This window comes from Enhydra lutris, unplaced genomic scaffold (assembly GCF_002288905.1).
Source record: "Enhydra lutris kenyoni isolate GAN:26980312 unplaced genomic scaffold, ASM228890v2 scaffoldscaffold1, whole genome shotgun sequence".
Lineage (NCBI taxonomy): Eukaryota > Metazoa > Chordata > Mammalia > Carnivora > Mustelidae > Enhydra > Enhydra lutris.
The window spans coordinates 56,222,285-56,248,793 of NW_019154085.1; the positions used below are offsets into that span (position 1 = coordinate 56,222,285).

Here is a 26,509-nt window from a genome sequence, read left to right on the forward strand (position 1 = left end):
AACCCTCAGTTTGTTTTGTGAGATTAAGAGTCACTTATGGTTTGTCTCCCTCCCAATCCCATCTTGTTTCATTTACTCTTCTCCTACCCCCTTAACCCCCCATGTTGCATCTCCTCTCCCTCATATCAGGGAGATCATATGATAGTTGTCTTTCTCCGATTGACTTATTTCGCTAAGCATGATACCCTCTAGTTCCATCCACGTCATCGCAAATGGCAAGATTTCATTTCTTTTGATGGCTGCATAGTATTCCATTGTGTATATATACCACATCTTCTTTATCCATTCATCTGTTGATGGACATCTAGGTTCTTTCCATAGTTTGGCTATTGTAGACATTGCTGCTATAAACATTCGGGTGCACGTGCCCCTTCGGATCACTACGTTTGTATCTTTAGGGTAAATACCCAGCAGTGCAATTGCTGGGTCATAGGGTAGTTCTATTTTCAACATTTTGAGGAACCTCCATGCTGTTTTCCAGAGTGGTTGCACCAGCTTGCATTCCCACCAACAGTGTAGGAGGGTTCCCCTTTCTCCGCATCCTCGCCAGCATCTGTCATTTCCTGACTTGTTAATTTTAGCCATTCTGACTGGTGTGAGGTGGTATCTCATTGTGGTTTTGATTTGTATTTCCCTGATGCCGAGTGATATGGAGCACTTTTTCATGTGTCTGTTGGCCATCTGGATGTCTTCTTTGCAGAAATGTCTGTTCATGTCCTCTGCCCATTTCTTGATTGGATTATTTGTTCTTTGGGTGTTGAGTTTGCTAAGTTCTTTATAGATTTTGGACACTAGCCCTTTATCTGATATGTCATTTGCAAATATCTTCTCCCATTCTGTCAGTTGTCTTTTGGTTTTGTTAACTGTTTCCTTTGCTGTGCAAAAGCTTTTGATCTTGATGAAATCCCAATAGTTCATTTTTGCCCTTGCTTCCCTTGCCTTTGGCGATGTTCCTAGGAAGATGTTGCTGCGGCTGAGGTCGAAGAGGTTGCTGCCTGTGTTCTCCTCAAGGATTTTGATGGATTCCTTTCTCACATTGAGATCCTTCATCCATTTTGAGTCTATTTTCGTGTGTGGTGTAAGGAAATGATCCAATTTCATTTTTCTGCATGTGGCTGTCCAGTTTTCCCAACACCATTTGTTGAAGAGGCTGTCTTTTTTCCATTGGATATTCTTTCCTGCTTTGTCGAAGATTAGTTGACCATAGAGTTGAGGGTCTATTTCTGGGCTCTCTATTCTGTTCCATTGATCTATGTGTCTGTTTTTGTGCCACTACCATGCTGTCTTGATGATGACAGCTTTGTAATAGAGCTTGAAGTCCGGAATTGTGATGCCACCAACTTTGGCTTTCTTCTTCAATATTGCTTTGGCTATTCGAGGTCTTTTCTGGTTCCATATAAATTTTAGGATTATTTGTTCCATTTCTTTGAAAAAAATGGATGGTACTTTGATACGAATTGCATTAAATGTGTAGATTGCTTTAGGTAGCATAGACATTTTCACAATATTTATTCTTCCAATCCAGGAGCATGGAACATTTTTCCATTTCTTTGTGTCTTCCTCAATTTCTTTCATGAGTACTTTATAGTTTTCTGTGTATAGATTCTTAGTCTCTTTGGTTAGATTTATTCCTAGGTATCTTATAGTTTTGGGTGCAATTGTAAATGGGATTGACTCCTTAATTTCTCTTTCTTCTGTCTTGTTGTTGGTGTAGAGAAATGCAACTGATTTCTGTGCATTGATTTTATATCCTGACACTTTACTGAATTCCTGTACAAGTTCTAGCAGTTTTGGAGTGGAGTCTTTTGGGTTTTCCACATATAGTATCATATCATCTGCAAAGAGTGATAGTTTGACTTCTTCTTTGCCAATTTGGATGCCTTTAATTTCCTTTTGTTGTCTGATTGCTGAGGCTAGGACTTCTAGTACTATGTTGAATAGCAGTGGTGATAACGGACATCCCTGCCGTGTTCCTGACCTTAGCGGAAAAGCTTTCAGTTTTTCTCCATTGAGAATGATATTTGCGGTGGGTTTTTCATAGATGGCTTTGATAATATTGAGGTATGTGCCCTCTATCCCTACACTTTGAAGAGTTTTGATCAGGAAGGGATGCTGTACTTTGGCAAATGCTTTTTCAGCATCTATGGAGAGTATCATATGGCTCTTGTTCTTTCTTTTATTAATGTGTTGTATCACATTGATTGATTTGCGGATGCTGAACCAACCTTGCAGCCCTGGAATAAATCCCACTTGGTCGTGGTGAGTAATCCTTTTAATGTACTGTTGAATCCTATTGGCTAGTATTTTGGCGAGAATTTTTGCATCTGTGTTCATCAAGGATATTGGTCTGTAGTTCTCTCTTTTGATGGGATCCTTGTCTGGTTTTGGGATCAAGGTGATGCTGGCCTCATAAAATGAGTTTGGAAGTTTTCCTTCCATTTCTATTTTTTGGAACAGTTTCAGGAGAATAGGAATTAGTTCTTCTTTAAATGTTTGGTAGAATTCCCCCGGGAAGCCATCTGGCCCTGGGCTTTTGTTTGTTTGGAGATTTTTGATGACTGTTTCAATCTCCTTACTGGTTATGGGTCTGTTCAGGCTTTCGATTTCTTCCTGGTTCAGTTGTGGTAGTTTATATGTCTCTAGGAATGCATCCATTTCTTCCAGATTGTCAAATTTGTTGGCGTAGAGTTGCTCATAGTATGTTCTTATAATTGTCTGTATTTCTTTGGTGTTCGTTGTGATCTCTCCTCTTTCATTCATGATTTTATTTATTTGGGTCCTTTCTCTTTTCTTTTTGATAAGTCTGGCCAGGGGTTTATCGATCTTATTAATTCTTTCAAAGAACCAGCTCCTAGTTTCGTTAATTTGTTCTATTGTTTTTTTGGTTTCTATTTCATTGATTTCTGCTCTGATCTTTATGATTTCTCTTCTCCTGCTGGGTTTAGGGTTTCTTTCTTGTTCTTTCTCTAGCTCTTTTAGGTGTAGGGTTAGGTTGTGTACCTGAGACCTTTCTTGTTTCTTGAGAAAGGCTTGTACCGCTATATATTTTCCTCTCAGGACTGCCTTTGTTGTGTCCCACAGATTTTGAACCGTTGTGTTTTCATTATCATTTGTTTCCATGAATTTTTTCAATTCTTCTTTAATTTCCTGGTTGACCCATTCATTCTTTAGAAGGATGCTGTTTAGTCTCCATGTAATTGGGTTCTTTCCAAATTTCCTCTTGTGATTGAGTTCTAGCTTTAGAGCATTGTGGTCTGAAAATATGCAGGGAATGATTCCAATCTTTTGATAACGGTTGAGACCTGATTTAGGACCGAGAATATGATCTATTCTGGAGAATGTTCCATGTGCACTAGAGAAGAATGTGTATTCTGTTGCTTTGGGATGAAATGTTCTGAATATATCTGTGATGTCCATCTGGTCCAGTGTGTCATTTAAGGCCTTGATTTCCTTGTTGATCTTTTGCTTGGATGATCTGTCCATTTCAGTGAGGGGAGTGTTAAAGTCCCCTACGATTATTGTATTATTGTCGATGTGTTTCTTTGATTTTGTTATTAATTGGTTTATATAGTTGGCTGCTCCCATGTTAGGGGCATAGATATTTAAAATTGTTAGATCTTCTTGTTGGACAGTTCCTTTGAGTATGATATAGTGTCCTTCCTCATCTCTTATTATAGTCTTTGGCTTAAAATCTAATTGATCTGATATAAGGATTGCCACTCCTGCTTTCTTCTGATGTCCATTAGCATGGTAAATTCTTTTCCACCCCCTCACTTTAAATCTGGAGGTGTCTTCATGTTTAAGATGAGTTTCTTGTAGGCAACATATAGATGGGTTTTGTTTTTTTATCCATTCTGATACCCTGTGTCTTTTGATTGGGGCATTTAGCCCATTAACATTCAGGGTAAGTATTGAGAGATATGAATTTAGTGCCATTGTATTGCCTGTAAGGTGACTGTTATTGTATATTGTGTCTGTTCCTTTCTGATCTACTACTTTTAGGGTCTCTCTTTGCTTAGAGGACCCCTTTCAATATTTCCTGTAGAGCTGGTTTGGTACTTGCAAATTCTTTCAGTTTTTGTTTGTCCTGGAAGCTTTTAATCTCTCCTTCTATTTTCAATGATAGCCTAGCTGGATATAGTATTCTTGGCTGCATGTTTTTCTCGTTTAGTGCTCTGAATATATCATGCCAGCTCTTTCTGGCCTTCCAGGTCTCTGTGGATAAGTCTGATGCCAATCTAATATTTTTACCATTGTATGTTACAGACTTCTTTTCCCGGGCTGCTTTCAGGATCTTCTCTTTGTCACTAAGACTTGTAAATTTTACTATTAGGTGACGGGGTGTGGACCTATTCTTATTGATTTTGAGGGGGGTTCTCTGAATCTCCTGGATTTTGATGCTTGTTCCCTTTGCCATATTGGGGAAATTCTCTCCAATAATTCTCTCCAATATACCTTCTGCTCCCCTCTCTGTTTCCTCTTCTTCTGGAATCCCAATGATTCTAATGTTGTTTCGTCTTATGGTGTCACTTATCTCTCGAATTCTCCCCTCATGGTCCAGTAGCTGTTTGTCCCTCTTTTGCTCAGCTTCTTTATTCTCTGTCATTTGGTCTTCTATATCGCTAATTCTTTCTTCTGCCTCATTTATCCTAGCAGTGAGAGCCTCCATTTTTGATTGCACCTCATTAATAGCTTTTTTGATTTCAACTTGGTTAGATTTTAGTTCTTTTATTTCTCCAGAAAGGGCTTTTATATCTCCCGAGAGGGTTTCTCTAATATCTTCCATTCCTTTTTCAAGCCCGGCTAGAACCTTGAGAATCGTCATTCTAAACTCTAGATCTGACATATTACCAATGTCTGTATTGATTAGGTCCCTAGCCTTTGGTACTGCCTCTTGTTCTTTTTTTTGTGGTGAATTTTTCCGCCTTGTCATTTTGTCTAGATAAGAGCAGATGAAGGAGCAAGTAAAATACTAAAAGGGTGGCAACAACCCCAGGAAAATATGCTTTAGCCAAATCAGAAGAGATCCCAAATCGTGAGGGGGAGAAAGGGGATAAAAAGAGGTTCAGAAAGAAGGAAAAAAAAAAGAGAGAGAGAGAGAAAAGAAAAAAAAAGAAAGAAACAATTAAAAAAAGAAAACCAATAAAGAAAAAAATATATAAAAAGGAAAAAAATATATATATATATTAGATAAACTAGTTAAAAAACGTTAAAAAAGAAAAGGGTAAAAGTTAAAAAAATTTAGCAGAAGAAGAAAAATAAATTGAAAAAAAAAAGAAAAAGAAAAAAAATTAAATTAACTGCAAGGCTAAAGAATCATGGGGAGAAAGCCATGAGTTCCGTGCTTTGCTTTCTCCTCCTTTGGAATTCCGCTGCTCTCCTTGGTATTGAAACTGTACTCCTTGGTAGGTGAACCTGGTCCTGGCTGGGCTTCTTGTTGATCTTCTGGGGGAGGGGCCTGTTGTAGTGATTCTCAAGTGTCTTTGCCCCAGGCGGAGTTGCACCGCCCTTACCAGAGGCCGGGCTGAGTAATCCGCTCGGGTTTGCTTTCGGGAGCTTTTGTTCCCTGAGCGCTTTCCGTAGAGTTCCGGAGGGCGGGAATGAAAATGGCGGCCTCCCGGTCTCCGGCCCGGAGGAGCCGAGAGCCCGGGGCCCCACTCCTCAGTGCGCCCTCAGAGAACAGCGCTGATTTACTCCCGTCACCCTGCCTCCGGCCGCGCTCCGAGCTGACCGAGCCTGCAACCGGTTCAAGGTAACCCCGAGCTTAGAGCTTACTCCTCGGCTCTGTCTCTGTAGCCGGCTTCCCTGTTCTAATACCTGTAAGCTCTGCGACACTCAGACACCCCCGATCCTTCTGTGACCCTGCGGGACCTGAGGCCACGCTGACCCTGCGTGGGCTTCACCCCGGTTAAGCCTCTGGAGCGATGTCCCTCAGCGGAACAGACTTTTAAAAGTCCCGATTTTGTGCTCCGTTGCTCCGCCGCTTGCCGGGAGCCGGCCCCTCCCCCCGCGGTCTATCTTCCCGTCGCTTTGGATTCACTTCTCCGCCAGTCCTACCTTTCAGAAAGTGGTTGATTTTCTGTTTCTAGAGTTGCTGTTCTTCTTCTCTTCAATCTCCCGTTGGATTTGTAGGTGTTTGCAATCTTTAGATAAGCTATCTAGCTGATCTCCCGCTACCTGAAGTAGTCTCAGCCTGCTACTTCTCCGCCATCTTGACTCACCCCATAAGCAGTTTTTAAGGTAGTTTTATTTCTGATTAGTTTCTAGGTTTAGGGTTCACATACCTGGTATTTTGAACTAGCAGTCATTGTCCAACTAAACTACTTAAGTTCGGCATTTGCCTTGAGTAGACTTGTAAGGAGGTAATATGGTACAGGGGAGCTTGAGGTGTTATTGAAGGTGTAATTTGTGGCTTAAAGCCTTTGGAGTATACTTGATTTGATCTATAGATGTTTTATAGCATAGCATTCTTCCTGTTTGTTAAAAACTTGTCAAGGTAACAATGAGATAAGTACAAATAAAGTCAAAGCATCTTTTCCTATGATAGAACTTACTTGCCTTCATAATGCAGCATAGAATGAATAAGATCATTTCTTTAAACAATCTTCCCAGCTTTTAAATACCATTTTAAATTCTGTATTGTGGCTCAGTTATTTTTCCTTCCCTCACCCAGTGACACATGAACAATGAACATGTTATTTCATAACAATAGAAAAATTTTATTGCTTCTATTGAAGATAGATATAGCAAGATTTTTTTCTGGAGGTTTGGAAGGATTTTTTTTCCCTTAACAATTAAAAGGCTCTGTATCAAACGTGATAAAGTGATTCACATCATGGGAATTTACATGTTTTCAGTACAGTATACAGGATAAAAAAAAGTAGCTCTTGAGGCTATAGAGCTTACATTGGTTGGTGGGCCCCTGATGCAGACACATTAAGGACTCTGCAGATCTTAACATTGAATAGAGAGCACTGTTTGCAAACCTCAATTAGAAGAACAGACGGAAAAGCAAATAAATATCTGTGATTCCCATCCCAAACAAAACTTAATATTCTAGTGCCTTTCCGTTTGAAAAAAGCACAAATTGGTAGGTTATCTAGACCTGCAATTCCACCCAAAACTTTTTAATTTCACGAAGCCACACTAGATATAGTGCTATGTTATGGGCATGTTCCTGTGTTTCCTGTGACATGCATTCACATATATATATCTGTCTTGGCACCTTATATGCCTTTTATTTCCTTGAATCACAGGAGCTTCAGTTTCAACGACTCACCCGAGAACTGGAAGTGGAAAGGCAGATCGTTGCCAGTCAGCTAGAGAGATGTAGGCTTGGAGCAGAATCCCCCAGTATCGCCAGCACCAGGTACAGGGCCAACGGCTCTATCTTTTTATATGCCTTCAAGTTCCATGCCTTATTAAGTTGTCCTGGATGCAGCAAATGATTCTCTTAGTTTTGTCACTGTTAACTTGCCTTTCTGAATTGGACACCAAAACTGTCAATTTATCCTAATTTGAGAAGCCTCTTGCAATATTGATTATCCTTCAGTCCTGTGCTTAAAGTGTTTTATATGGCATTGGTAAGTTTCTGTATGCTACTTTTAGAAGTTTGATTTCTCATATGTAGACACAGTTAATGGATGTTTTTCACAGTAATTACTAATTATTTGGCAAGGCTAATTGACTTTGAAAACCTGGTATTGATTTTTTTTTAACAAAAATATTTCTAAATGATAACATTTAAGTAGCTTTTAAAAATGTCTTTTGACTTTGAGTTTTGCTAGAACTCTGTAAAACTGCCATACAAAATAATTACTAGATGAAATAATTTAGTGTATTCACGTAATAAATTGAAAACCGGTATATTACTGAAAAAAAGCCATGTTTAATCAGAATTATTGTTTTGTTTTTAAATGCCTCATAAGCTATTTAAAAACATCATTATTTTTAAAAATTACTGCCATAAGCACCAAATGGTGAAATCACTGCTTATCCTATTTGTGGATTTCCTTCTTGTTAATTACATATTCTAGTAAGGCCTACCATAAAATAACTTCTGTTGCTTACATTTTTAAGCTTGGTTTCTTTATTCCTATGTAGGTATGTACCAACAGTAACTTGTCTCTTTAGTTATTTCTAATGTCGTTTTTGTTCTACTTGTCAGTATCATCTACTATTCTTAGCCAAGAAAACCTTCTTAGTGAACAGAGTGCTGTTATAGTTCCTCTGTTCTGTGTAATTCTCTTGCTATGGATTTAAGAATATTAGGCTGATAAGTTGTGTTCTTATGAATTTTTTTCATCTCTGACCCTTAAGAGTTGTGCGTATTGTTATGTTTAGTAAGGCATAAAGTAAACAAATAAGATTAATAAAACTTTTAAAACATAAATATTAAATTATGTGATCATTTTTTAGTTATGTAGGCAGTTTTGTGGGGTTTTTTTAGGAAGGGAAATTACAAGCAATGAGTAAAATTTAAATCAAGTATTTCTAACTCTGGCTTTGTAGTTAATGAAATAATTTATCAAGGAAGTTAAAGTTGTTAAAATTAATTTTAATTCTATTTAGTATTTTTATTCAGTATTTTTAAAAAGCTATCTGGATGTTTAACACCGAAAAGAACAATTCACAAACTCAATAATATGGTATTGTATATATTTCCGAAGACAAAGAACCACAGATTTAAAAATACATAATTTTATACATAGAAAATTTAATTCAACATTTAACAAATTCAGTTAGGACTTTTATTCTGGTTAATTTAGCTTATTAAACTAACATTGAAATTCTTGATAAACCCCCAGAAATACTTGGGGTATTTATCAATATTAAAAAATAAATATCAATAAAGTAAGTCAGTACTTAGAGAAAATGACAAACTAGAAAGGAAAATTCCCAGGTACTAGAAATAGGAGAGAAACTGAAAGCAGGAGACTTAGGGACAGTCAACCCCTCCCCTCCAAAAGCACTGGAATCTTATATTTAATATCCATGCAGTGACCCAAGAATGAGGCCTTGTATATATTCAAGATGGTACGTGTGTACTTAAGATTGCTGTATTAAGCTGTGGCCCTCAAAGGGCTGCACCCATGGTAAACTCCAACCTTGTACCACATGTGGATTTGGAGCCCGGATATGATTCTTCACATTGTTCAGAATCCCCAGCTGAGAAACTGGCATCACTAAAGATAAGCTCACAATCAGGTATTATAAAACTTGAGTCATGAGTCTCAGCTAGCAGAAGACTACGATTTAAAACTTGAAGAACATGCTATCCTTGGGGAAATTCTGATAGGTATGCACAGTACGACAGATACAAGGGTGTTCATTACAGCATTATTTGCAAAAGTAAGATATGAGAAAGAACATGATTATCTTTCAGGATTGAAATGGGAAATACACTGGATAAGTGGACTCAAGAACAGTTAAAATGAAGTAATTCAGTTACATGTATGAACATGAATATCTTTGCAAAACAGACTTCTTGAGTGAAAACCACAAACTGTAAAAGAACAGATATGGGAGGATATCATTATGAACATTCTAAAAATATATGCAGCAGCAGTATATAATACTTAACCAGTGTTTGGTATTGTTTAGGAATGTATGTATGTATAGTAAAAGTATAAAAAATAGTTGGAATGATATCAATTTAAGATAGTGGTACTTCTAGGAAGGAAGGGAGGAGGAAGCTATCAGAAATTAGGCATTAGCCAAATCTGTAACATGTTAGTTAAAATTTGACATCTAGAGCAGACATGACACAATATTAACATTTGTTTAAATGAGGAGGGTGGTTGATATGTGCATGGCTCTTAGATTATTTTCTGCACCTTAAGTTTTAAAATATTAAATAATCCAAAGGTTACATAGTTGAATTAGCTAATATCATAGGTTTGTTTAAAATGTTACTAAAAATACATGTTAAAGTGTTTACTCTGAGTGATTTTGGTGTTTTGTCTCTGAGTCTCAGTACGTAGTGTGGTGTGTGACATGTCACTGGGCTCCGTCAGTGACTTTTGGGTGAATGAATGGATTTTTCAGAAGGGGAAACTGAGTTGGCCAGAGAAAGAGGGAAAGCAGGCAGAGAGGTAATATAGGATTTCCCACTGTGTTTGTATTGGAGCACTAAGAGGTTCAGGTACCTAGGATGTGTCCTAAAAGAACCTAATGGTTTATGAGTTTGGAAGGGTAAAGCTGGCATCTGATTGGAGAACTGGGAGCTAAGGTAATGATTAGTAACCTTCATTAGGTCTTAAAGGAGACCTGTTGAAGGTTGTTTTTGGTGGCACCTGGGTGACCCAGTCGTTAAACGTCTGCCTTCAGCTTGGGTCATGGTCTCGTGGTCCTGGAATCAAGCCCCGCATTGAGCTCCCCACTCAGCGGGAGGCCTGCTTCTCCCTCTCCCACTCCCCCCACTTGTTTTCATTCTCTCTCTCTCTCTCTCTCTCTCTGTGACAAATAAATAAATAAATCTTTAAAAAAAGAAAGAAAGAAAAAAGAAAGTTGTTATTTGGAGGTAGTTGTCCTGGTAGTGTAGTGCATAGGTCAGAATGAAAAGAGACCAGGCAGCAGGCCAGGAATTTATTGTGGAATCTTAGGGTTATGAGAAAGGCTGGTTTTGTCATTCAGTGAATTAGAATCACAAATGATTCATTTTGATTGTCCTACTCACATATCACATTGGATTCTCCTATATTCTTGATATCCCCAACATAATGCTAACCCTTCCTTATAGCCTTTCCCAAGTTTCTCTGGGAAGGTCATCTTTCTTCATCTGAACTCATAGCTGTTTGTGCCTTTGTCAATTCTCCTATGAGATGGTAAGGCCCACCCCACCCCCACAGCCCCAGCACAGTGCCTGGTGCTCAGCAGGCAGGCTCTCAGACAAATGCTCATTGAATGAATAATGAACCTCAGCAAAGCCCTGTGATTTAAGCTCATCAAGTAAGCGTGCTTTACTAGGAGGTTATCTGCTTGGCATCTTTGGGTTTCTGTCTACCCTTTCTCATACCTGCTCTCTCTTTCAGTGTGCTTCTCAGTGGACCTCAAGAAGACTATTGACACAGTTACTTTGCTCTTTGACCACCAGGTTTCCACACTAGCAAGGAGCCCATTAGAAAGCAATGTTAGTGAAGGGAGCATAGGTTTTTGTCACTTGAGAGACCCCTCTGTGTCTTCCAGTCCCCACCAACTGTCACTCTCAGAACAAGAATCTAAAGATACAGAAAAACAGAAATTAGCTCTCAGGGGGCACCTGGGTGGCTCAGTGGGTTAAAGCCTCTGCCTTCGGCTCAGGTCATGATCCCAGGGTCCTGGGATTGAGCCCCACATCGGGCTCTCTGCTCAGCAGGGAGCCTGCTTCCTCCTTTCTCTCTCTTTGCCTGCCTCTCTGCCTACTTGTGATCTCTGTCTGTCAAATAAATAAATAAAATCTTTAAAAAAAAAAAAAATTAGCTCTCAGACCCAGGGTCTCTTCCTTGTCAGCCATTTCTGATTTGCTCAAGGGAAGTTAAAAGTGCAACCACTGCTTATGGCCATGAAGTTTCCTTTGGATTCAGGTCGTTCTTATGTGAATTGAATGTAGTCAGCAGAACAGGGGACTTGATAACTAGTTATCTTTCATATTGTTTTATTGAGATCTGTAGCAGAGTTGGTAAGGTGACCTGTAAGATTTTCTTAAGTTTCCTAGTCCAAAGATGATGTTATAATTACCCAAAGGGAAATGAAAAGCATAATTTTATTAACTTTTTCTGTTGTTCAGAGCATTTGCTATTATTGTCCTTACCCTGTGAATAAGAAGGCAGAGGCAGTAGCATGAGGTCCTGCTTAAGAAAGGATTCTTACATTGTGCTAAATGATATGCCATGGAGCCCTCTCCCAAAGGAGTAGCTCTAAAACTGAACAGTTTAGTTCCCTCACATTTGTAGTACCAACAGTGAATTTTTAACCCATGTCATGAGATGTTCTCATTTTCTAGGCAGAGAAACTGAGACTCTGCTTATATTTATTTAAAACAGGGTCCTAAAAAGTAAACTGCCTTTGGCAGTTTATTTGCAGTATGCCTTGTTGCAAACTTAAAAAACAAAAATCATTAAAAATCATTTTAAAATCTTAATGATTAAAGTAATCACTTAGTCTCTCTGTTAATGCCTCTTTGGAAATCTAGTTCTAAACAAGGTTAATAAAAACCCCATTTCTGGTATGATTTCTCATTTGCTTTATTTACTACAAAAAAGCACTAATAACCCAAGCAACATCAATTAGAATGATCCTTAATCTGGAATTGATGTTGCTTATATTCTAAGATGATGTGTTAGGCCAAAAATAATCGTGACTTTGAAAAGCCTGAAAATGAGTTATGACGTTAGTTAATAGAGAAGTTACAGCCTGTCTGCTTTGTGCCAAGTGCACTATAGTTACCTATGTATTTACTATTTCACCTCATTGAAGGTAGGCTATGGAAATACTTAATAAGGAGGTTATGACTTTTCTCCATTTGTACTGACTGCAGCATAGTTCTTTATATATGTAATATTCATTTCATTTAAAGTGGGCTGTGGGATCAGTTAATAGAGAAGACACCACTTTTCTTCCCTTGTTTCAAGTATACTATGGTTATCTATGTATTTAATATTTTGCCTCATTCCAAAAGTGTTTGAAACATCTTTTAAAAATACAAAACCCAAAAATGGAGTGAGGAAATGAGAGCAAATGGAAGATGATTAGAAAAATAAGATGAAACCAATGTTAAAATAGTATAAAACTGTATGTTGCTAACATTCCATGCATTTGCTAGAAGTAGGGATCCGCTTTGGCTCTGAGTGACCTAGTACCCATTCTAAAGAGAGAAACATGAATGAATTATATTGAAAATATGTGTAGAATAAAAACAAACCAGGTTGTTCAGGAAAATCTACCTTTCCAAGGGCGAAGATTTGAGTGGTTTCTCCTGGGAGCCACCACTGAGAGACCTCTTCATGATGTGGCAGACAGCATCGTTTGTAGTCTCTCGCTGTACGAAATCAGGCTCATAGGTCTCTTTCTTACACTGCTAAATGGAATATAAATGGATAGAAAAACACCTGGAAGTAATTCCCCAGGAGGCCAGTTCTGACACTCTGTAGTTCAGATCAAAGATAATATTTAGTATATGTAGATGGATGGGTTAATTTCAGGTCCTCTAAGCAGGCAGCATGCCACAATGACTACTTCTGTCTGCCACGCTCTGTACGGTTATGGTAACAATGGGTGCCGCCATGTGAGGTGCCCTGTGTTCTAGGTCACTGTGTAGCTACCTGGTGTGCGTGCCTTAACAAGGGACATGTCCCTCATGGGAGGTGAGGTCTGTACAGCTCATCTCAAGAGAATCTCATCATGGTTAACTCAGAAGAAAATTTGCTCCTTCATCCTCTTCCCTCCCATGTGCTAAGTAACAGCCTTCAAATTCAAACTTTGATGAGCATGGAATTTATTCTTTTTCTCCTTGCAGCATTATCAACAGGGTTTCTTTCTGACAATAGTCTAGGTTAGATTTCACTGGATAGGGTGACAGTAAAAGGTCCCAGTAGCCCAGAGTGAGGGGCCCACCTCCCCACCCCAGTATTTCCCCTGTCCACCTCTACTCCCAAGGGCAAAGGGAGGGAGGAGTGGCTAGAGCAGTATTCTTCCTCTGTTTTGGGTTTTGGTTTTATTTTTTTTTTTTTTACTGACTGTGAAGTTAAATAATGGTCATTTCAGACAACTGGTAAAATTCAAAAAAGTATATAAAGAGTAAAACCCATAATTCTACCATTCAGAGACAACCATTTTATTTTCAAGTCATGCTTATTGAAGTGTAATTTACTTACAGTAAAATTCACCCTTTGTAACATGCAGTTTTATGGTTTTTTAGATTTTTGGCATGTCATTGTTTAACTACTACCGCATAGAACATTTCCACTAACCCCAAAAAAAGAGGCAACCACTTTTAAATGTTTGCTACACTTCATTGCCTTCAGTTTTGTTTTTTTGTTTGTTTTTTATGTTTGAGGCCATTCCCCCTGGCTAACCTTGTGTCTTGTTCCTAAAGTCCCACTTTGACATGCCAGGCCAAACTTTAATGGCTCCCACTTGCCTGAGGAATTCCCAATGGAACAAAGAGCTTGAGGCTGAACCAGTGACCTAGGGCGGCTAATTCAGCAGTGCTTAGAGATCATTACAGCCTTCCAGTGGCAGGCGGCACACTGTGGGAGGAAGACTTAGCCAGGGGAAATACTCCAGGGCAGATTTAGCCTTCAAGGATTCAAGGTGTGGCCTGTGCTTCATGTTTCATGTAAGCAGAAAAATTGCATGAGTGGTTCAACTTGTTGGGTAACAAAGCTGTGCAAGAAGAAAATAGAATTGGAAATGAAAAGTCAGTAAATGAAAATATGACCAGCTTTGACTTTAAGAAACTATTTCTGAGATTTTATTGTACAGAATTTCAAAACTATCCCTGATTGCAGACTTGCAATCTTGCCATTCATTGTCCAGAAACAAAGCTACTTCTCGACAAGCTGAAAGAAAAAGTTTATTTCTTTAGGGTACATAAATTGGTTCCATGAATTTTATCTTGTAAATCATAGTTTGTCTACTTATTAAGATGAGACAGTAAGTTTTCATTTATATTGAAGTTAAGAAAAATCAAAAAAATGGACCTTTTAATAATTGTAGAAAACATTAATTTCAGCTTTGGGAATCAAAGTACAGCTTTAAGTTTTCATTTTGATTTTTGTACATTGTCTTGAACTTTGATGACCCCGTTCGGAAACAGTTGGTCCCCTCACATTGTCTATCCTTTGACTGGCTACGTTCGGAAACAGTTGGTCCCTTCACATTGTCTGTCCTTTGACTGGCTACGTTCGGAAACAGTTGGTCCCTTCACATTGTCTGTCCTTTGACTGGCTACTACTGATGTTAGGAAGCTACCCTAGACTGAGAAAAATCCTGTCCATATCAACTGAGCGAGGGGGAAAATGGGTGGCAATATTGAAATTAAATAACTTCACACTCTTCCCAAGATTATCTCTCCTTTCAAGTTAGTTTAAAGCCCTGATAAAATAGAATTCTTTATGGTTTTGAAAAGGTCATACAATCTTGACAAATAGTCTTCTTATCCCCACTTAAGAAAAGAACTGTTATTTTTTAATGAAAAGATTTGATTCCCCACTGCCATTCAGTTATTTTTTTTTACACTTTATGGGGTCATCTGCTAGTGCCCATCAGGCTTCCATTGATATTATTAAAAATTCTAAAAATGTTTTAGGCTGACAGTAGCAGAAAAGGCTTTTTCATGGTTCAGGTCTTTTCTTCAGCAAATATTTTTAAATCATTGCAAAGTAAACCTCCTCAAATGATACATTCTTTAAAAATGAAGAGTCTTTGAAAAGATTGAATGTTTGTGCCTTGACAGTTTATTGCTTATTTAATGTACCACTTCAGGAAGATGCTTGATAAAGTTCTGTCCCTTTGACCTCCAGAGCTCTCACCAGCAAAACCTGAGTTTTTTAAATAAAAGTTTTATTAAGATATATTTCACATACCATAAAATGCATACTTTTAAAGTGTACAATTCAGTATTTTTAGTGTATTCACAGAGTTTGTTCAACCCTTACCATTGTTCCATTTTAGGGCGTTTTTATCACCCTGTGAAGAAGCCTTCTACATATTAGCACCCCTTTCACATTCTCCCCTCCCCATAGCCCCTGAGAACTATGCATCTACTTTCTGTCTCTGTGGATTTGCCCATTGGACATTTCCTATGTACAGTATCAGGCAATATATGGCCTTTTGTGAGTTGGCTTCTTTCACTGAGCATGATGTTTTCAAGGTTTACCCATGCTGTAAGCATGTATCAGTACGTCATCCTTTTTTGTTTCCAAATAATTATTCCACTGTATGGATATATATAACATTTTTTTATTCATTCACCAGCTAATAGACATTAGGGTTATTTCTACTTTTTGACTATTGTAAATAATACTACTGAGCCTCAAGTGTTGAAAGGGGTTTGCTTTAGGCATTCTTAGTTGGGGGTCAGGAAGTGATAGAAGTTTTCCTGAGCCTCTCCACCCATCCTTCTGCTCCCTCACAAGAACTTGCCTTCTTTCCTTTCCCCTCTGCTTTCTGTTATGGTAAATCTCGGCAATACTGCTGAGCTAGTTGTCTGTGTTGAGTTACTTTAGTGCTGTTTGGGAATCCAGTAATATTCATCAGGGTGTAGCTCAACCAATTTCCATTCCTAAGTATTGTCTTTGGTCACTAGTTCCTCTCTTAATGGTCAAATAAATAAAAGTTCTCTGATTTCGTTTCTAATTCAGACGAAATGAGGAATAAACTATTTGATATTTGAATGTAATTATCAGAAACTCTGGGGCATCTGTGCAGCGAATATTTATTAAATGGCTGCTCTTATGAGCAAATTTAGTAACACTGAATTTTTAAGATGTAACTCCTATTGTAAACACAGTAAAGAGTACCACAACGGGAAGGTATATAAATGAGTCTGTGGCTGACCTGCAGCTCTACAGAAGTCATTTATCTTGAGCAGTTTACTTAAGCACAGTTCTTCCAGAAGGCATTTTAATTACTTCTCATTGCCATTCCAGTCACAAGCCAATTTCATCTGGGACATACAAATCCAAGTGGCAACTATCTCTGCTGATTTGAATTAAACTTGTATAAACTAGGTCTTCTGCAGGGCATATGAGCCCAAGGTAATTCAACCAAAATTCCATTAAGCTAACCTATTTTAACCTAAGAATGTTACCATGTAGAATGTGGATTTTAAGCCAGGTAGTTTCCGTAAGTAATAGTTTTTTATGGACCGAGAACATTATGCAACAAAATGTTTTAATCACAGTAAATAAATATTTCAAAATGAAATACCTTTTTCTTAGACTGAATGTTTAAAAATGTTAAGTGGGTGATAAGGTTAGAAGGAACCACAAAAAGAAACCAAGTTTATAGTTTACATCAAAGTTCCACATTATCTTAAGACTATTTTAATGTATCTGGTTAAATATAGAGGCAGCCCAACTATATTAATTTTCTAATTAATGAAGAGGAAAATACTTCTTAAAATTCAGAGGCCCATGCTTCTAAAATATATGTATCGTGCCGTTATTTAGTTCTTTTAAAGCACCATTTTAATTAAAATAATATTATTTCATTTTCTGTAATTTTTCATAGTTCACATTTTATAATTACTATTCTCACAATATGTAACAGTGATACATTTTTCAGTCAATACAGGAGTTATATTACCAGCCCCCCCCTTAGTCATTAGGCTTTTTAAACTATGTGTATATATGGATAAATCATGAAGTAATTTAAATAAGCCACAGAGAATATTTCAAGATGCTTTCTGAAAAAAAGTTTACCTTTATTGCTTCATAGGAATTAATAATTACTTTAATCATGTATCTTGTATCTACTGTCATTCTGGGTTTTATCTGTATTTTTTAAATCTTTATCTTAAGAAATGTTAGAAGTACTGAGAAGCACAGAGAATAATATAACAAAAGCTCAAGTACTCACATCCCAGAACTGAAAAATTGTTGACAGTTCATCATATTGGCTTTTTATTTAAAATTTATTTACAATTCAAGCCTTCTTTGCCCCCTTTCTCTCTTCCCAATAGCTAACCACAAGTATGTATCTTCCAGTTTACTTTGTGTGCTTTTATATCATTATACATCCTTGGCCAGTACTTTGTGTTTCTTTTTTAGCCTACACCATATGGTGTAGTGTTTATCATTGTGCACTAAGTATTTTTCTACTCAGTATTTCTAATCTTCCCATGTTGATGTGTGTAGATCTAGTTTATGTTTTTAACTGCTGTTACGTAGATATTTCATACAATGGTCAACTGTTTGGCCATTTCCTTACTGAAGAACATTTTCCTTCCACTTTTCAATACTGTAAATAATGTAACACTGAACATTTTCTAACCTATCTCTCAGTTTACACCTGTAAGATTATGGAAAATACATGATGATAACTAGACTATTTGGTTCGTAATAAATCTACCATACCAATTTTTCTAGATCTTCCTTAATAGCTTTCTGAAGTATCTCAACAGTTGTACCTTCTCAAGCACTATGTGTTAAAGTTCCAGCGTGTGTGTGTCTGTCTCTTCTCTTTGTCTTTGTTTCTCTCTCTCTCTCTCTCTCTCTTTTTTTTTTTTTGCCAATATTTAAGATTAGGCAGGCTCTTTAAATTTTACCAATCTAATGTTATCTCATTTTACTCTGTATTTTCTTGATGACTAATGGGATTGAGTATTTTCTTGTCTTTATGATCCATTTGAGTTTCCTCTTCTATTCATATTCTTTGCCCACTTTTCTTTCTTTTTTTTTTTTTAAAGATTTTATTTATTTGTTTGAGAGAGAGAGAGCAGGGAGAAGAGCAGAGGGAGAGGGACAAGCAAACGCCACGCTGCGCATGCAGCTCAGTGGGGGGCTCAATCCCACAACTCTGAGATCATGACCTGGGCCAAAATAAAGAGTTAGACGTTTAACCAGCTGAGCTACCCAGACTCCCCTCTTTGCCCTCCCCCTTTTTTTTAAGATTTTTATTTATTTATTTAACAGACAGAGATCACAAGTAGGCAGAGAGGCAGGCAGAGAGAGGAAGGGAAGCAGGCTCCCCGCTGAGCAGAGAGCCGGACACAGGGCTTGATCCCAGGACCCTAGGATCACAACCTGAGCCGAAGGCAGAGGCTTTAACCCACTGAGCCACCCAGGTGCCCCAAACAAAAAATTTTTTTAAAAGATTTTTTTTTTTTTTAAGATTTTATTTATTTGTCAGAGAGAGAGGGAGAGAGAGCGAGCACAGGCAGACAGAATGGCAGGCAGAGGCAGAGGGAGAAGCAGGCTCCCCGCCGAGCAAGGAGCTGGATGTGGGACTCGATCCCAGGATGCTGGGATCACGACCTGAGCCGAAGGCAGCTGCTTAACCAACTGAGCCACCCAGGCGTCCCTAAAAGATTTTTTGTTTGACAGATATCATGAGTAGGCATAGAGATAGGCAGGGAGAGAGAGAAGGGGAAGCAAGCTCCCTGCTGAGCAGAGAGCCCAATGTGAGGCTCAATCCCAGGACCCTGGGATCATGACCTGAGCCGGAGGCAGAGGCTTTAACCCACTGAGCCACTCAGGTGCCCCTTGCCCGCTTTTTTAATGAGTAATTTGGCTTATGGTCTTTGGTTCTGTCATTAGTTTTTTTGCACTGAAAAAACTCTGGGATGTATATGTTAAAATAGTACAGGTCTTAGTATATCATAGCACTAAAAGTACACTATATTAATCCATTTCTAGAATACAAGTTCTTTAGTATCAATACAAGTACATAGGAGATACAACCTCTATATGATATATAATAATAGATACCTAATTATCTACATCTGCAGTTGAGGGAAGGTAAGAGCCCAACCAGATGATACTAACATTACTTTCCATTTCTAGATATCCTTTCATGATTTTGCATTTACTTATATACTTTTTGAAAATATTTATGATGTCTTCTCTAAACTCACTCAGGAAATATGTATACCTTTACCTTATTACAGAAATACAAAGATGTAAAAGCCTGGAAATTTCCAGTCTAGTAGAAGGGACCATTTTATATAACTAACAATATGACAAACGTGCTTAGTAACAATGTTAAGTATATGTTTATATTTTTTTATTTTTAGTTTTGTGAAGAGCTCCATGTTGACCAGATTACATTGTCCTAGCTCTATCCCAGGAGACTCTACCTGGGTGTCTTTCATTCTCATACCCTCAGGTTAAAATACTTTATAGTATAGGGGAGAGAACAATAGCCATCGAGCACCTATTCCATAACAGACACCTGTACTAATAGATGTTTTATACCCTTTATCTTCTTAACTTTTCAACAGTGTTTCCTTTTTGGTGTTTTGTGTTTTAGTTTGCTTTGGTTTTAATTATTACTGTACACATGAATTTATTATTAAGATGGTATTGTCCTCTTAAGATAGTGTTATTTTATTGGTTTTTCCATTGGGTTGTCAATAAATGGTTTAAGAAGACTTAAGGGGCACCTGGGTGTCTCAGTCATTAAGCATCTCCCTTCAGCTCAGGTCATGATCCCAGGGTCCCTGCTCGGCAGAGAGCCTGCTTCTCCCACTCCTACTCTCCCTGCTTGTGTTCCCTCTCTCCTTCAGATAAATAAATAAAATCTTAAAAAACAAAAAAAAAGGAAGAAAGAAGACTAAGAATTCCTCTCGCATCTACTCTGCCACTCCAAATAGACACAGCCTATATAAAATGGTGTGCAGCATACAAAAGACAATTATAAAACCCCTAGCCACCAGCCCCATCTCTACTACTACTGTTTTGTCTCTCCCTGATGGAAACTGCTGTGGTTACCATTTATATTCTTGGTCGATCACAAACATATTAAAAGAAGTCATGTAGATATTAATTTAAAGATTCTAGAAAACAATCTTGAAAAACATATTCCCATTAATGTACTTTCTAAGTTTCATTATTTTAGGGAGAAAAGTTTACCATTTCTTCATCTAATCATTTTAATCTCCATGATGAAATAAAAGGAGGTTAGTATTAAATTCACATTCTCATTACCATCTGTCAGTTTAAGGATCATGGAGTAGAAAGACTGATGAAGGTAATGAGATGTTTCTTTAACCCTTCCGAGAACTACTATATCTAGGTCTAAACCAGTGTAGGAAAAGGAAATAGAAAATGTGATTAGCTGCCTAAAAGTGAGTGCCATCCATTTTAGTGCTTTTCAGCAGTTAATCAGCTTGTCCTAAAACTGAACATGGCATTCCTGCCAGGGTGGGGAGGGGATACAGCCAACAAGTTTGCCAGACTTTGTAGTGACTGAATTGTTATTATGGTTTTCCTCCCAGAGGCTTCACAATCTATTTAATAACAAATCAGTCTAATCTATTTGTTGCATGGATTTGTCTATTCTCCTGTCATGTTACTCCACTATTAAATAGAGGGGAAAGCACTCTAAAACTGAAGAGGAAAAAAGCCTGTAGGCTACAGATTTTCACAGCCAAAAAATTTTTATATTAAATAATTATACACTTTATCCACTGTCACATAGTTTAGATATAACGTTTGGTTTGACATTAATCGATTCTTATAATCCAAGGAGGAATGTCTTTAGGGTATATGTGTGTGTTTCTTCTAGCTTTTTTTTTTTTTAATTGGAAAAGAACAAGTAACAGCCAGTTATTCTAGAATCCTGTGATGTGTCATTTCTGCTTAAGCAAGTCAATTAAAGGTTGATCTACCCCCACCTTTAGTTACAATATCAGTAATGGGGCTATTTGAGTCACAAAGAAAATTCAAGTGAAATTATCAACCATGATACAAGAACCGAGGTACTTAGGAAGGACAGAGAACAGATCTATATCTATTTTCTCAGTGGCATTAGTAAAATACTTCCCAGTAAAAACTTATTTGAAAATAGTCAGTAAAACAGTATTGTATTTCTGTGAACATAAATACAAAGGTAGAGGTTATATTATTGACAGAAGTAGTACATAAGTCTAGAAGTTAAAACTTGGGTGAACTTTGCAACCACTAATGAAATAATTAATATATCTAGATCAGTAATTATCGACAGCATCTGAACCCATCGATCTATCTTATGTTAATATTGCAAAATGGGAGACAGTAAGAAATTTTAGTATCCTGATGTAACCCAATAGGAGGACATGACATCACTTGTGACGTATTGCCCCCAAATTGCTAGTCATCTAAATATAAATACCTAGTCATGGGAAATATGAAGCCAAGGGAACATGTTAAAGGACAGTGTGCTGATGCCATCAGTCAGATCCAGCCTATTGGGCAAATGAAATAATTTCAAACAGGAAAAAAAATTAAGAGAGGGAGAATGAAACTAGGCATTAGGAGAGATGTTTAGAGACCTAGCAACCAAATATAACTAGTGGAACTTGATTTGGTTAGTTTCAAACTATTTTATTTTATTTTATTTTTTTTTTTTAGTTTCAAACTATTTTAAAAAATCAAAACAGGGAATTTGAATACTGACTAGTATTGGGGGTGCCTTGGGGTTCCTGGGGTGGCTCAGTTATTAAGCTTTTGCCTTCTGCTCAGGTCATGATCCCATGGTCCTGGGATCAGCCTCACATCCAGCTCCCTGCTCAGCAGGAAGCCTTCTTTTCCCTCTCCCACTCTCCCTGCTTGTATTCCTCCTCACTGTCTCTGTCAAATAAATAAAATCTTTAAAAAAAAATAAAAAGAATTTTACTTTTCAGGGAGCCTGGGTGGCCACATCGGTTAAGTGTCTGTCTTCAGCTCAGGTCAAGATCCCAATGTCCTTGGATCAACCCCCTCATCCGGCTCCCTGCACAGCGGGAAGCCTGCTTCTCCCTTTTCCACTCTCCATGCTTGTATTCTCTCTCTCACTGTCCGTCTGTCTCTCTGTCTCTCTGTCAAATAAATAAATAAAATCTTTAAAAAAAAATTTTACTTTTAGGGGAGCCTGGGTGGCCTACTGGTTAAGTGTCTGCCTTCAGCTCAGGTCGTGATCCCAAGGTCTTGGGATCAAGCCCCACGTTGGGCACCCTTTACACTTGGAAGCCTGCTTCTCTCTCTCTCTCTCTCTCTCTCTGTCTCTCTCAAATAAATAAATAAAATCTTTTTTAAAAAAGCATTTTACTTTTAATATTTTAGGTGTGATAATGTGAATATGATTTTTTAAAAATATCTATTTAGGGGTACATCTCAAGTATTTATTAGTGCAGTAATACGATGTCTGAGACTTGCTTCAAAATAGTAATTCAGAGAAAATAGTAGGTGAGGGTAGAGATGAAGTGAATGTGACATGTTCCTTTTTTTGTTGAAGCTGGGTAATGAATACATAAGGGATTTATTATACTGTTTTCTTTTTTATTATATATGTGTGTTTTAAATATTGTATAACAAAGTTTTTAAATGCTAAGTGATTCAGCTCTTTATTTTCTGACTGAAATTATGGATAAAATTTATTTGTTTCACTTTTATAAAATTAGGATGGTTCTGTCTCTTAAAATCTGCTTGGTAGATGTTCTCTTTAATAGTTTAAAGACTATTTAAATTGCGTAGACTGGGAATCTGTAAGGAGTGCTCCAGTTCATGCTGCCTTTTCCGTCAATAATGTTGGCTTGTTATGGCAGTGAATGGGAGGGGGAAGTAAAAGGGATAAAGAAAGATAAAGCTGATCAACCTTTCTTTCTGTCCTGTTGTAAACCATTGTTGTTCTTTTCATTCATATCTCTCAAAAGAAAACTGCTAGTCATTAAAACTAGGAATTTAACAGTCTTGCCCAAATACTTTGCCATGTCTGTTTGCCGTGGAATGTACCTGTTAAACTACCGAACAGTGCTTCTGCATCACCCATTCTGTATCCAGAATGATGTTTTAAAGAGAATTTACCCTGACCGTCCATCATCATGCTTGTTATTCCTTTTCATTTGTTCTAATAGGCTTTTTTCTTTTTCATTCTTCCATATGATAGAGTGAAATCCTTCACACTTGACTGTGGGGGATAAACAAAGAAGGGAAGAAAACAAGGTTAGGATAAGGGATGTGTGACAAATTAGGGATCCACAAGAGCTTTCAGAAGATGTTAAAGCATTCTAGAACCACTTTCCTAAGTTCCATAGGTCTTACTACATAGACAAATAACATATGCCATGCCAAATGTTGACTGTATCCTTGTGTCCATTTTTTTTTCCAGAACAGTTACTGGTGATCCTGGCTCTGTACTCTCTCTCACGTGTGAATTCATTCCTCCTTCAGCACTAAAACAGCTATTTATGATGTTTGTCCATGAATTAAGAACTGAAAATGCTGTAACAGTGAGAAACATCATTTTTTTTCAAAAAGCAAAGCAGAAACTTAAGAAATATGTTCTTTCTTTTCACACTTAAAATGAAAATAAAGATTTTTTTTCAGAAATTAAACTTTACTGTTCCTAAAAATTAAAAAAATAAATGTTTACATTGGGTAGTCAGTGGAAAGAAAGTGAATAGCATTCTTTAGACATGCCAAATTTGAAAGTGTCTTTATGTAGAGAGTATGAAGAATTGTATGTAAATAAATCATTTGCTTTTGAATGTCCAAATAGGATCAATAATGAAGGGGAGTATATGTTCAATAAAAAATTGGGGCTTATGATAATTTAAAAGTCCTTTTAAGTAAATTTTTAGATAGGCTTTTCAAAACAATTAAATCCTAAAGTAAAATAATGAAATTGTATGCATCATAAACAAAGCTATTTATAATACAAGTTTTAAGGAGTTTGGATGCCGGCCTGCGTGTCTTACTGCAGATCTACTGTTTAGTCCACGGTCACTCTGCTCCATCTCATGCAGAGCAAGTAGAAAAACAGGACCGTTTCCCTGCTCCCTACCAGTGCCAGCTCTTTTAATATATTTTTATGTAAGATTTAGGGGCGCCTTGGTGGCTCAGTCTAATGTCTGCCTTCTGCCCAGGTCATGATCCCAGGGTCCTGGGATCAAGCCCCGCATTGGGCACCCTGTTCAGCAGGGAGCCTGCTTCTCCCTCTCCTTCTGCCTCTCCCCCCAGCTCGTGTTCTCCTTTATTCTGTTCTCTCTCTCTTTCTCAAATAAATAAATAAATATCTAAAAATATATATGAGATTCAAACTGTTTTACACATCTAAGAGTGTATTTATGTGTGCTTTTCCTTTTTTATTTTAAATCTTTAAAAATGTTTTTCACTTTTTTTTTTTAACCTATAAAGGGTTTTTGGAAGACCGAAATGAGGGAGACAATAGCAGTTGTTAGACCATGGATGCAAACAATTTGCAGTAGCCCATCTATTCCAAGGCTGACCCTTGGCCTAAGTAGCACCCTAAGTTATGGCAAAATACTTAGGAAAAAGAGCCTAGTGTTGTATTTAACCATTTTACTATTTTCATCTCACTTGCTTTCATTCTGTCAAATGTCAGCTGAAATGTTAGAAAACCCTTCTATTCTGATTTCTACCTTTACTGGTTGGAACACCTGTTCTGGGCTGGGCGTAAACAGAAATCATGCTTCCTATATAATTTATGGGGATACCAGAGGGAACTGTTTGTTTCATTTTTGTCTACTACATCCTTTTTGATCTTCCCCTTCCCATATGGTCTTCTGGATCTTTTATTCATAGATTCAAAGCACTAACACAAAATGCTTTTGTCAAAAATATTTAACATCTTCTAAAATGTGTTTACCTCCAGTCACTATGAAAGTTACTTGACTTGTGAAAGGACTGGTATTTTCTATTCCTTTAATGTTTTGGCTCTGCATTAAATACATAATTTTCTCTTTAGGAGACTGGTTGGAATATTATTTATTTGTATCTTACCTTTTCCTGGAATTCATTTTACACAGGCATTATAAGAGCCCCAAAATATGATAGAGTAGCATGGGGAAAAGTGGAATGAAGAATTAAGAAAACAAGGGTGAGAATGAAAAGAGCCAGTAATGAGACCAAAATGTTCATGACAGTGGCTGGTTATATATTCTACTTTAAACTTGCTAACAGCCAATGAAAACCAAGACTCTGCTGTCCCTATTACTCAATGATATTTTAAAGACTAAAATTATAAAGCACATTCTGAGAGTACGGCCATTTTTTTTTTTCAGGTAAAATGTCACAGAGGGAATGTATGGATCAGACTGTAAGCCTTAGATCTTTCCCACATTCCATGAGCTATCAGTCCTACACATCTATGGCCTTCTTGTTTGCACCTTCTGTTGGTCATACAGGTGATTGGGCGTTGATTGTGGATGGGTCAGCCCAAATCCATCCGCACTCAAGAAATTGACTCAGGGCTCGTGTCCTGGTGCTGATGGGTCAGAAGCAACTGCATCCTACATGAAGGACATCATTTTTCAACCAAGTGCCCTTTCTTTTCTCTAACCTCAGTATCACCCTCAGATCATATAAACAATTGTGAAGAGAGATCCTTTGGCCTGTCTTCACTTGTTATGCCTTGCTCAGTCCAAATTATAGGTATATACCATTTCAGGGGCATTTTAGAGCCATAACACACAAAAAACAGTAATAAACACCATTACAGGCATGTTGCCTGGTTTCCCTTTTCCTGACTCCTGAGATAGTGGTCCTCTCTTAGGAAGCAGGAATCGATTTCCATCCAATAGAGAATTGTCCAGGGTCTGATACCATAATAAAAATACAGAAGGGAACTTCGGTCCTAGAAAAAAATCATAAATTTAAAGGAAGAGTTTTTGTTTTTCTTGAGATTGATTGTGAACAGACAATAAATAAATTCAGAAGAAACTCTTAAAAAGTAGTTAGATACCAAAAAGGATTGCTTTCTGAGTATTATTGCGAAGATATCCTTATTGTCTATAGGCTAGTGATTTCTCAAACTAGGGTCCTCAGAGCCCTGTTAGGACAATAATGTAGTCGATGGGGATAGCTGTTTTCCTTCTTGCTCCCCACCT

At 37.5% G+C, this 26,509-nt stretch overlaps 1 protein-coding gene across 3 annotated transcripts in view; it reads left to right on the forward strand.

The window, feature by feature from the left end:
* LOC111143594 (plakophilin 4) overlaps positions 1-26,509 on the forward strand; it is a 251,428-nt gene that overhangs the window by 133,634 nt on the left and 91,285 nt on the right. For all 3 annotated transcript variants that reach the window (XM_022497434.1, XM_022497439.1, XM_022497425.1), the window contains exon 3: positions 7,257-7,369. In XM_022497434.1, the coding sequence (XP_022353142.1) occupies positions 7,257-7,369 (113 nt within the window). The remainder of the gene's footprint in view (positions 1-7,256; positions 7,370-26,509) is intronic.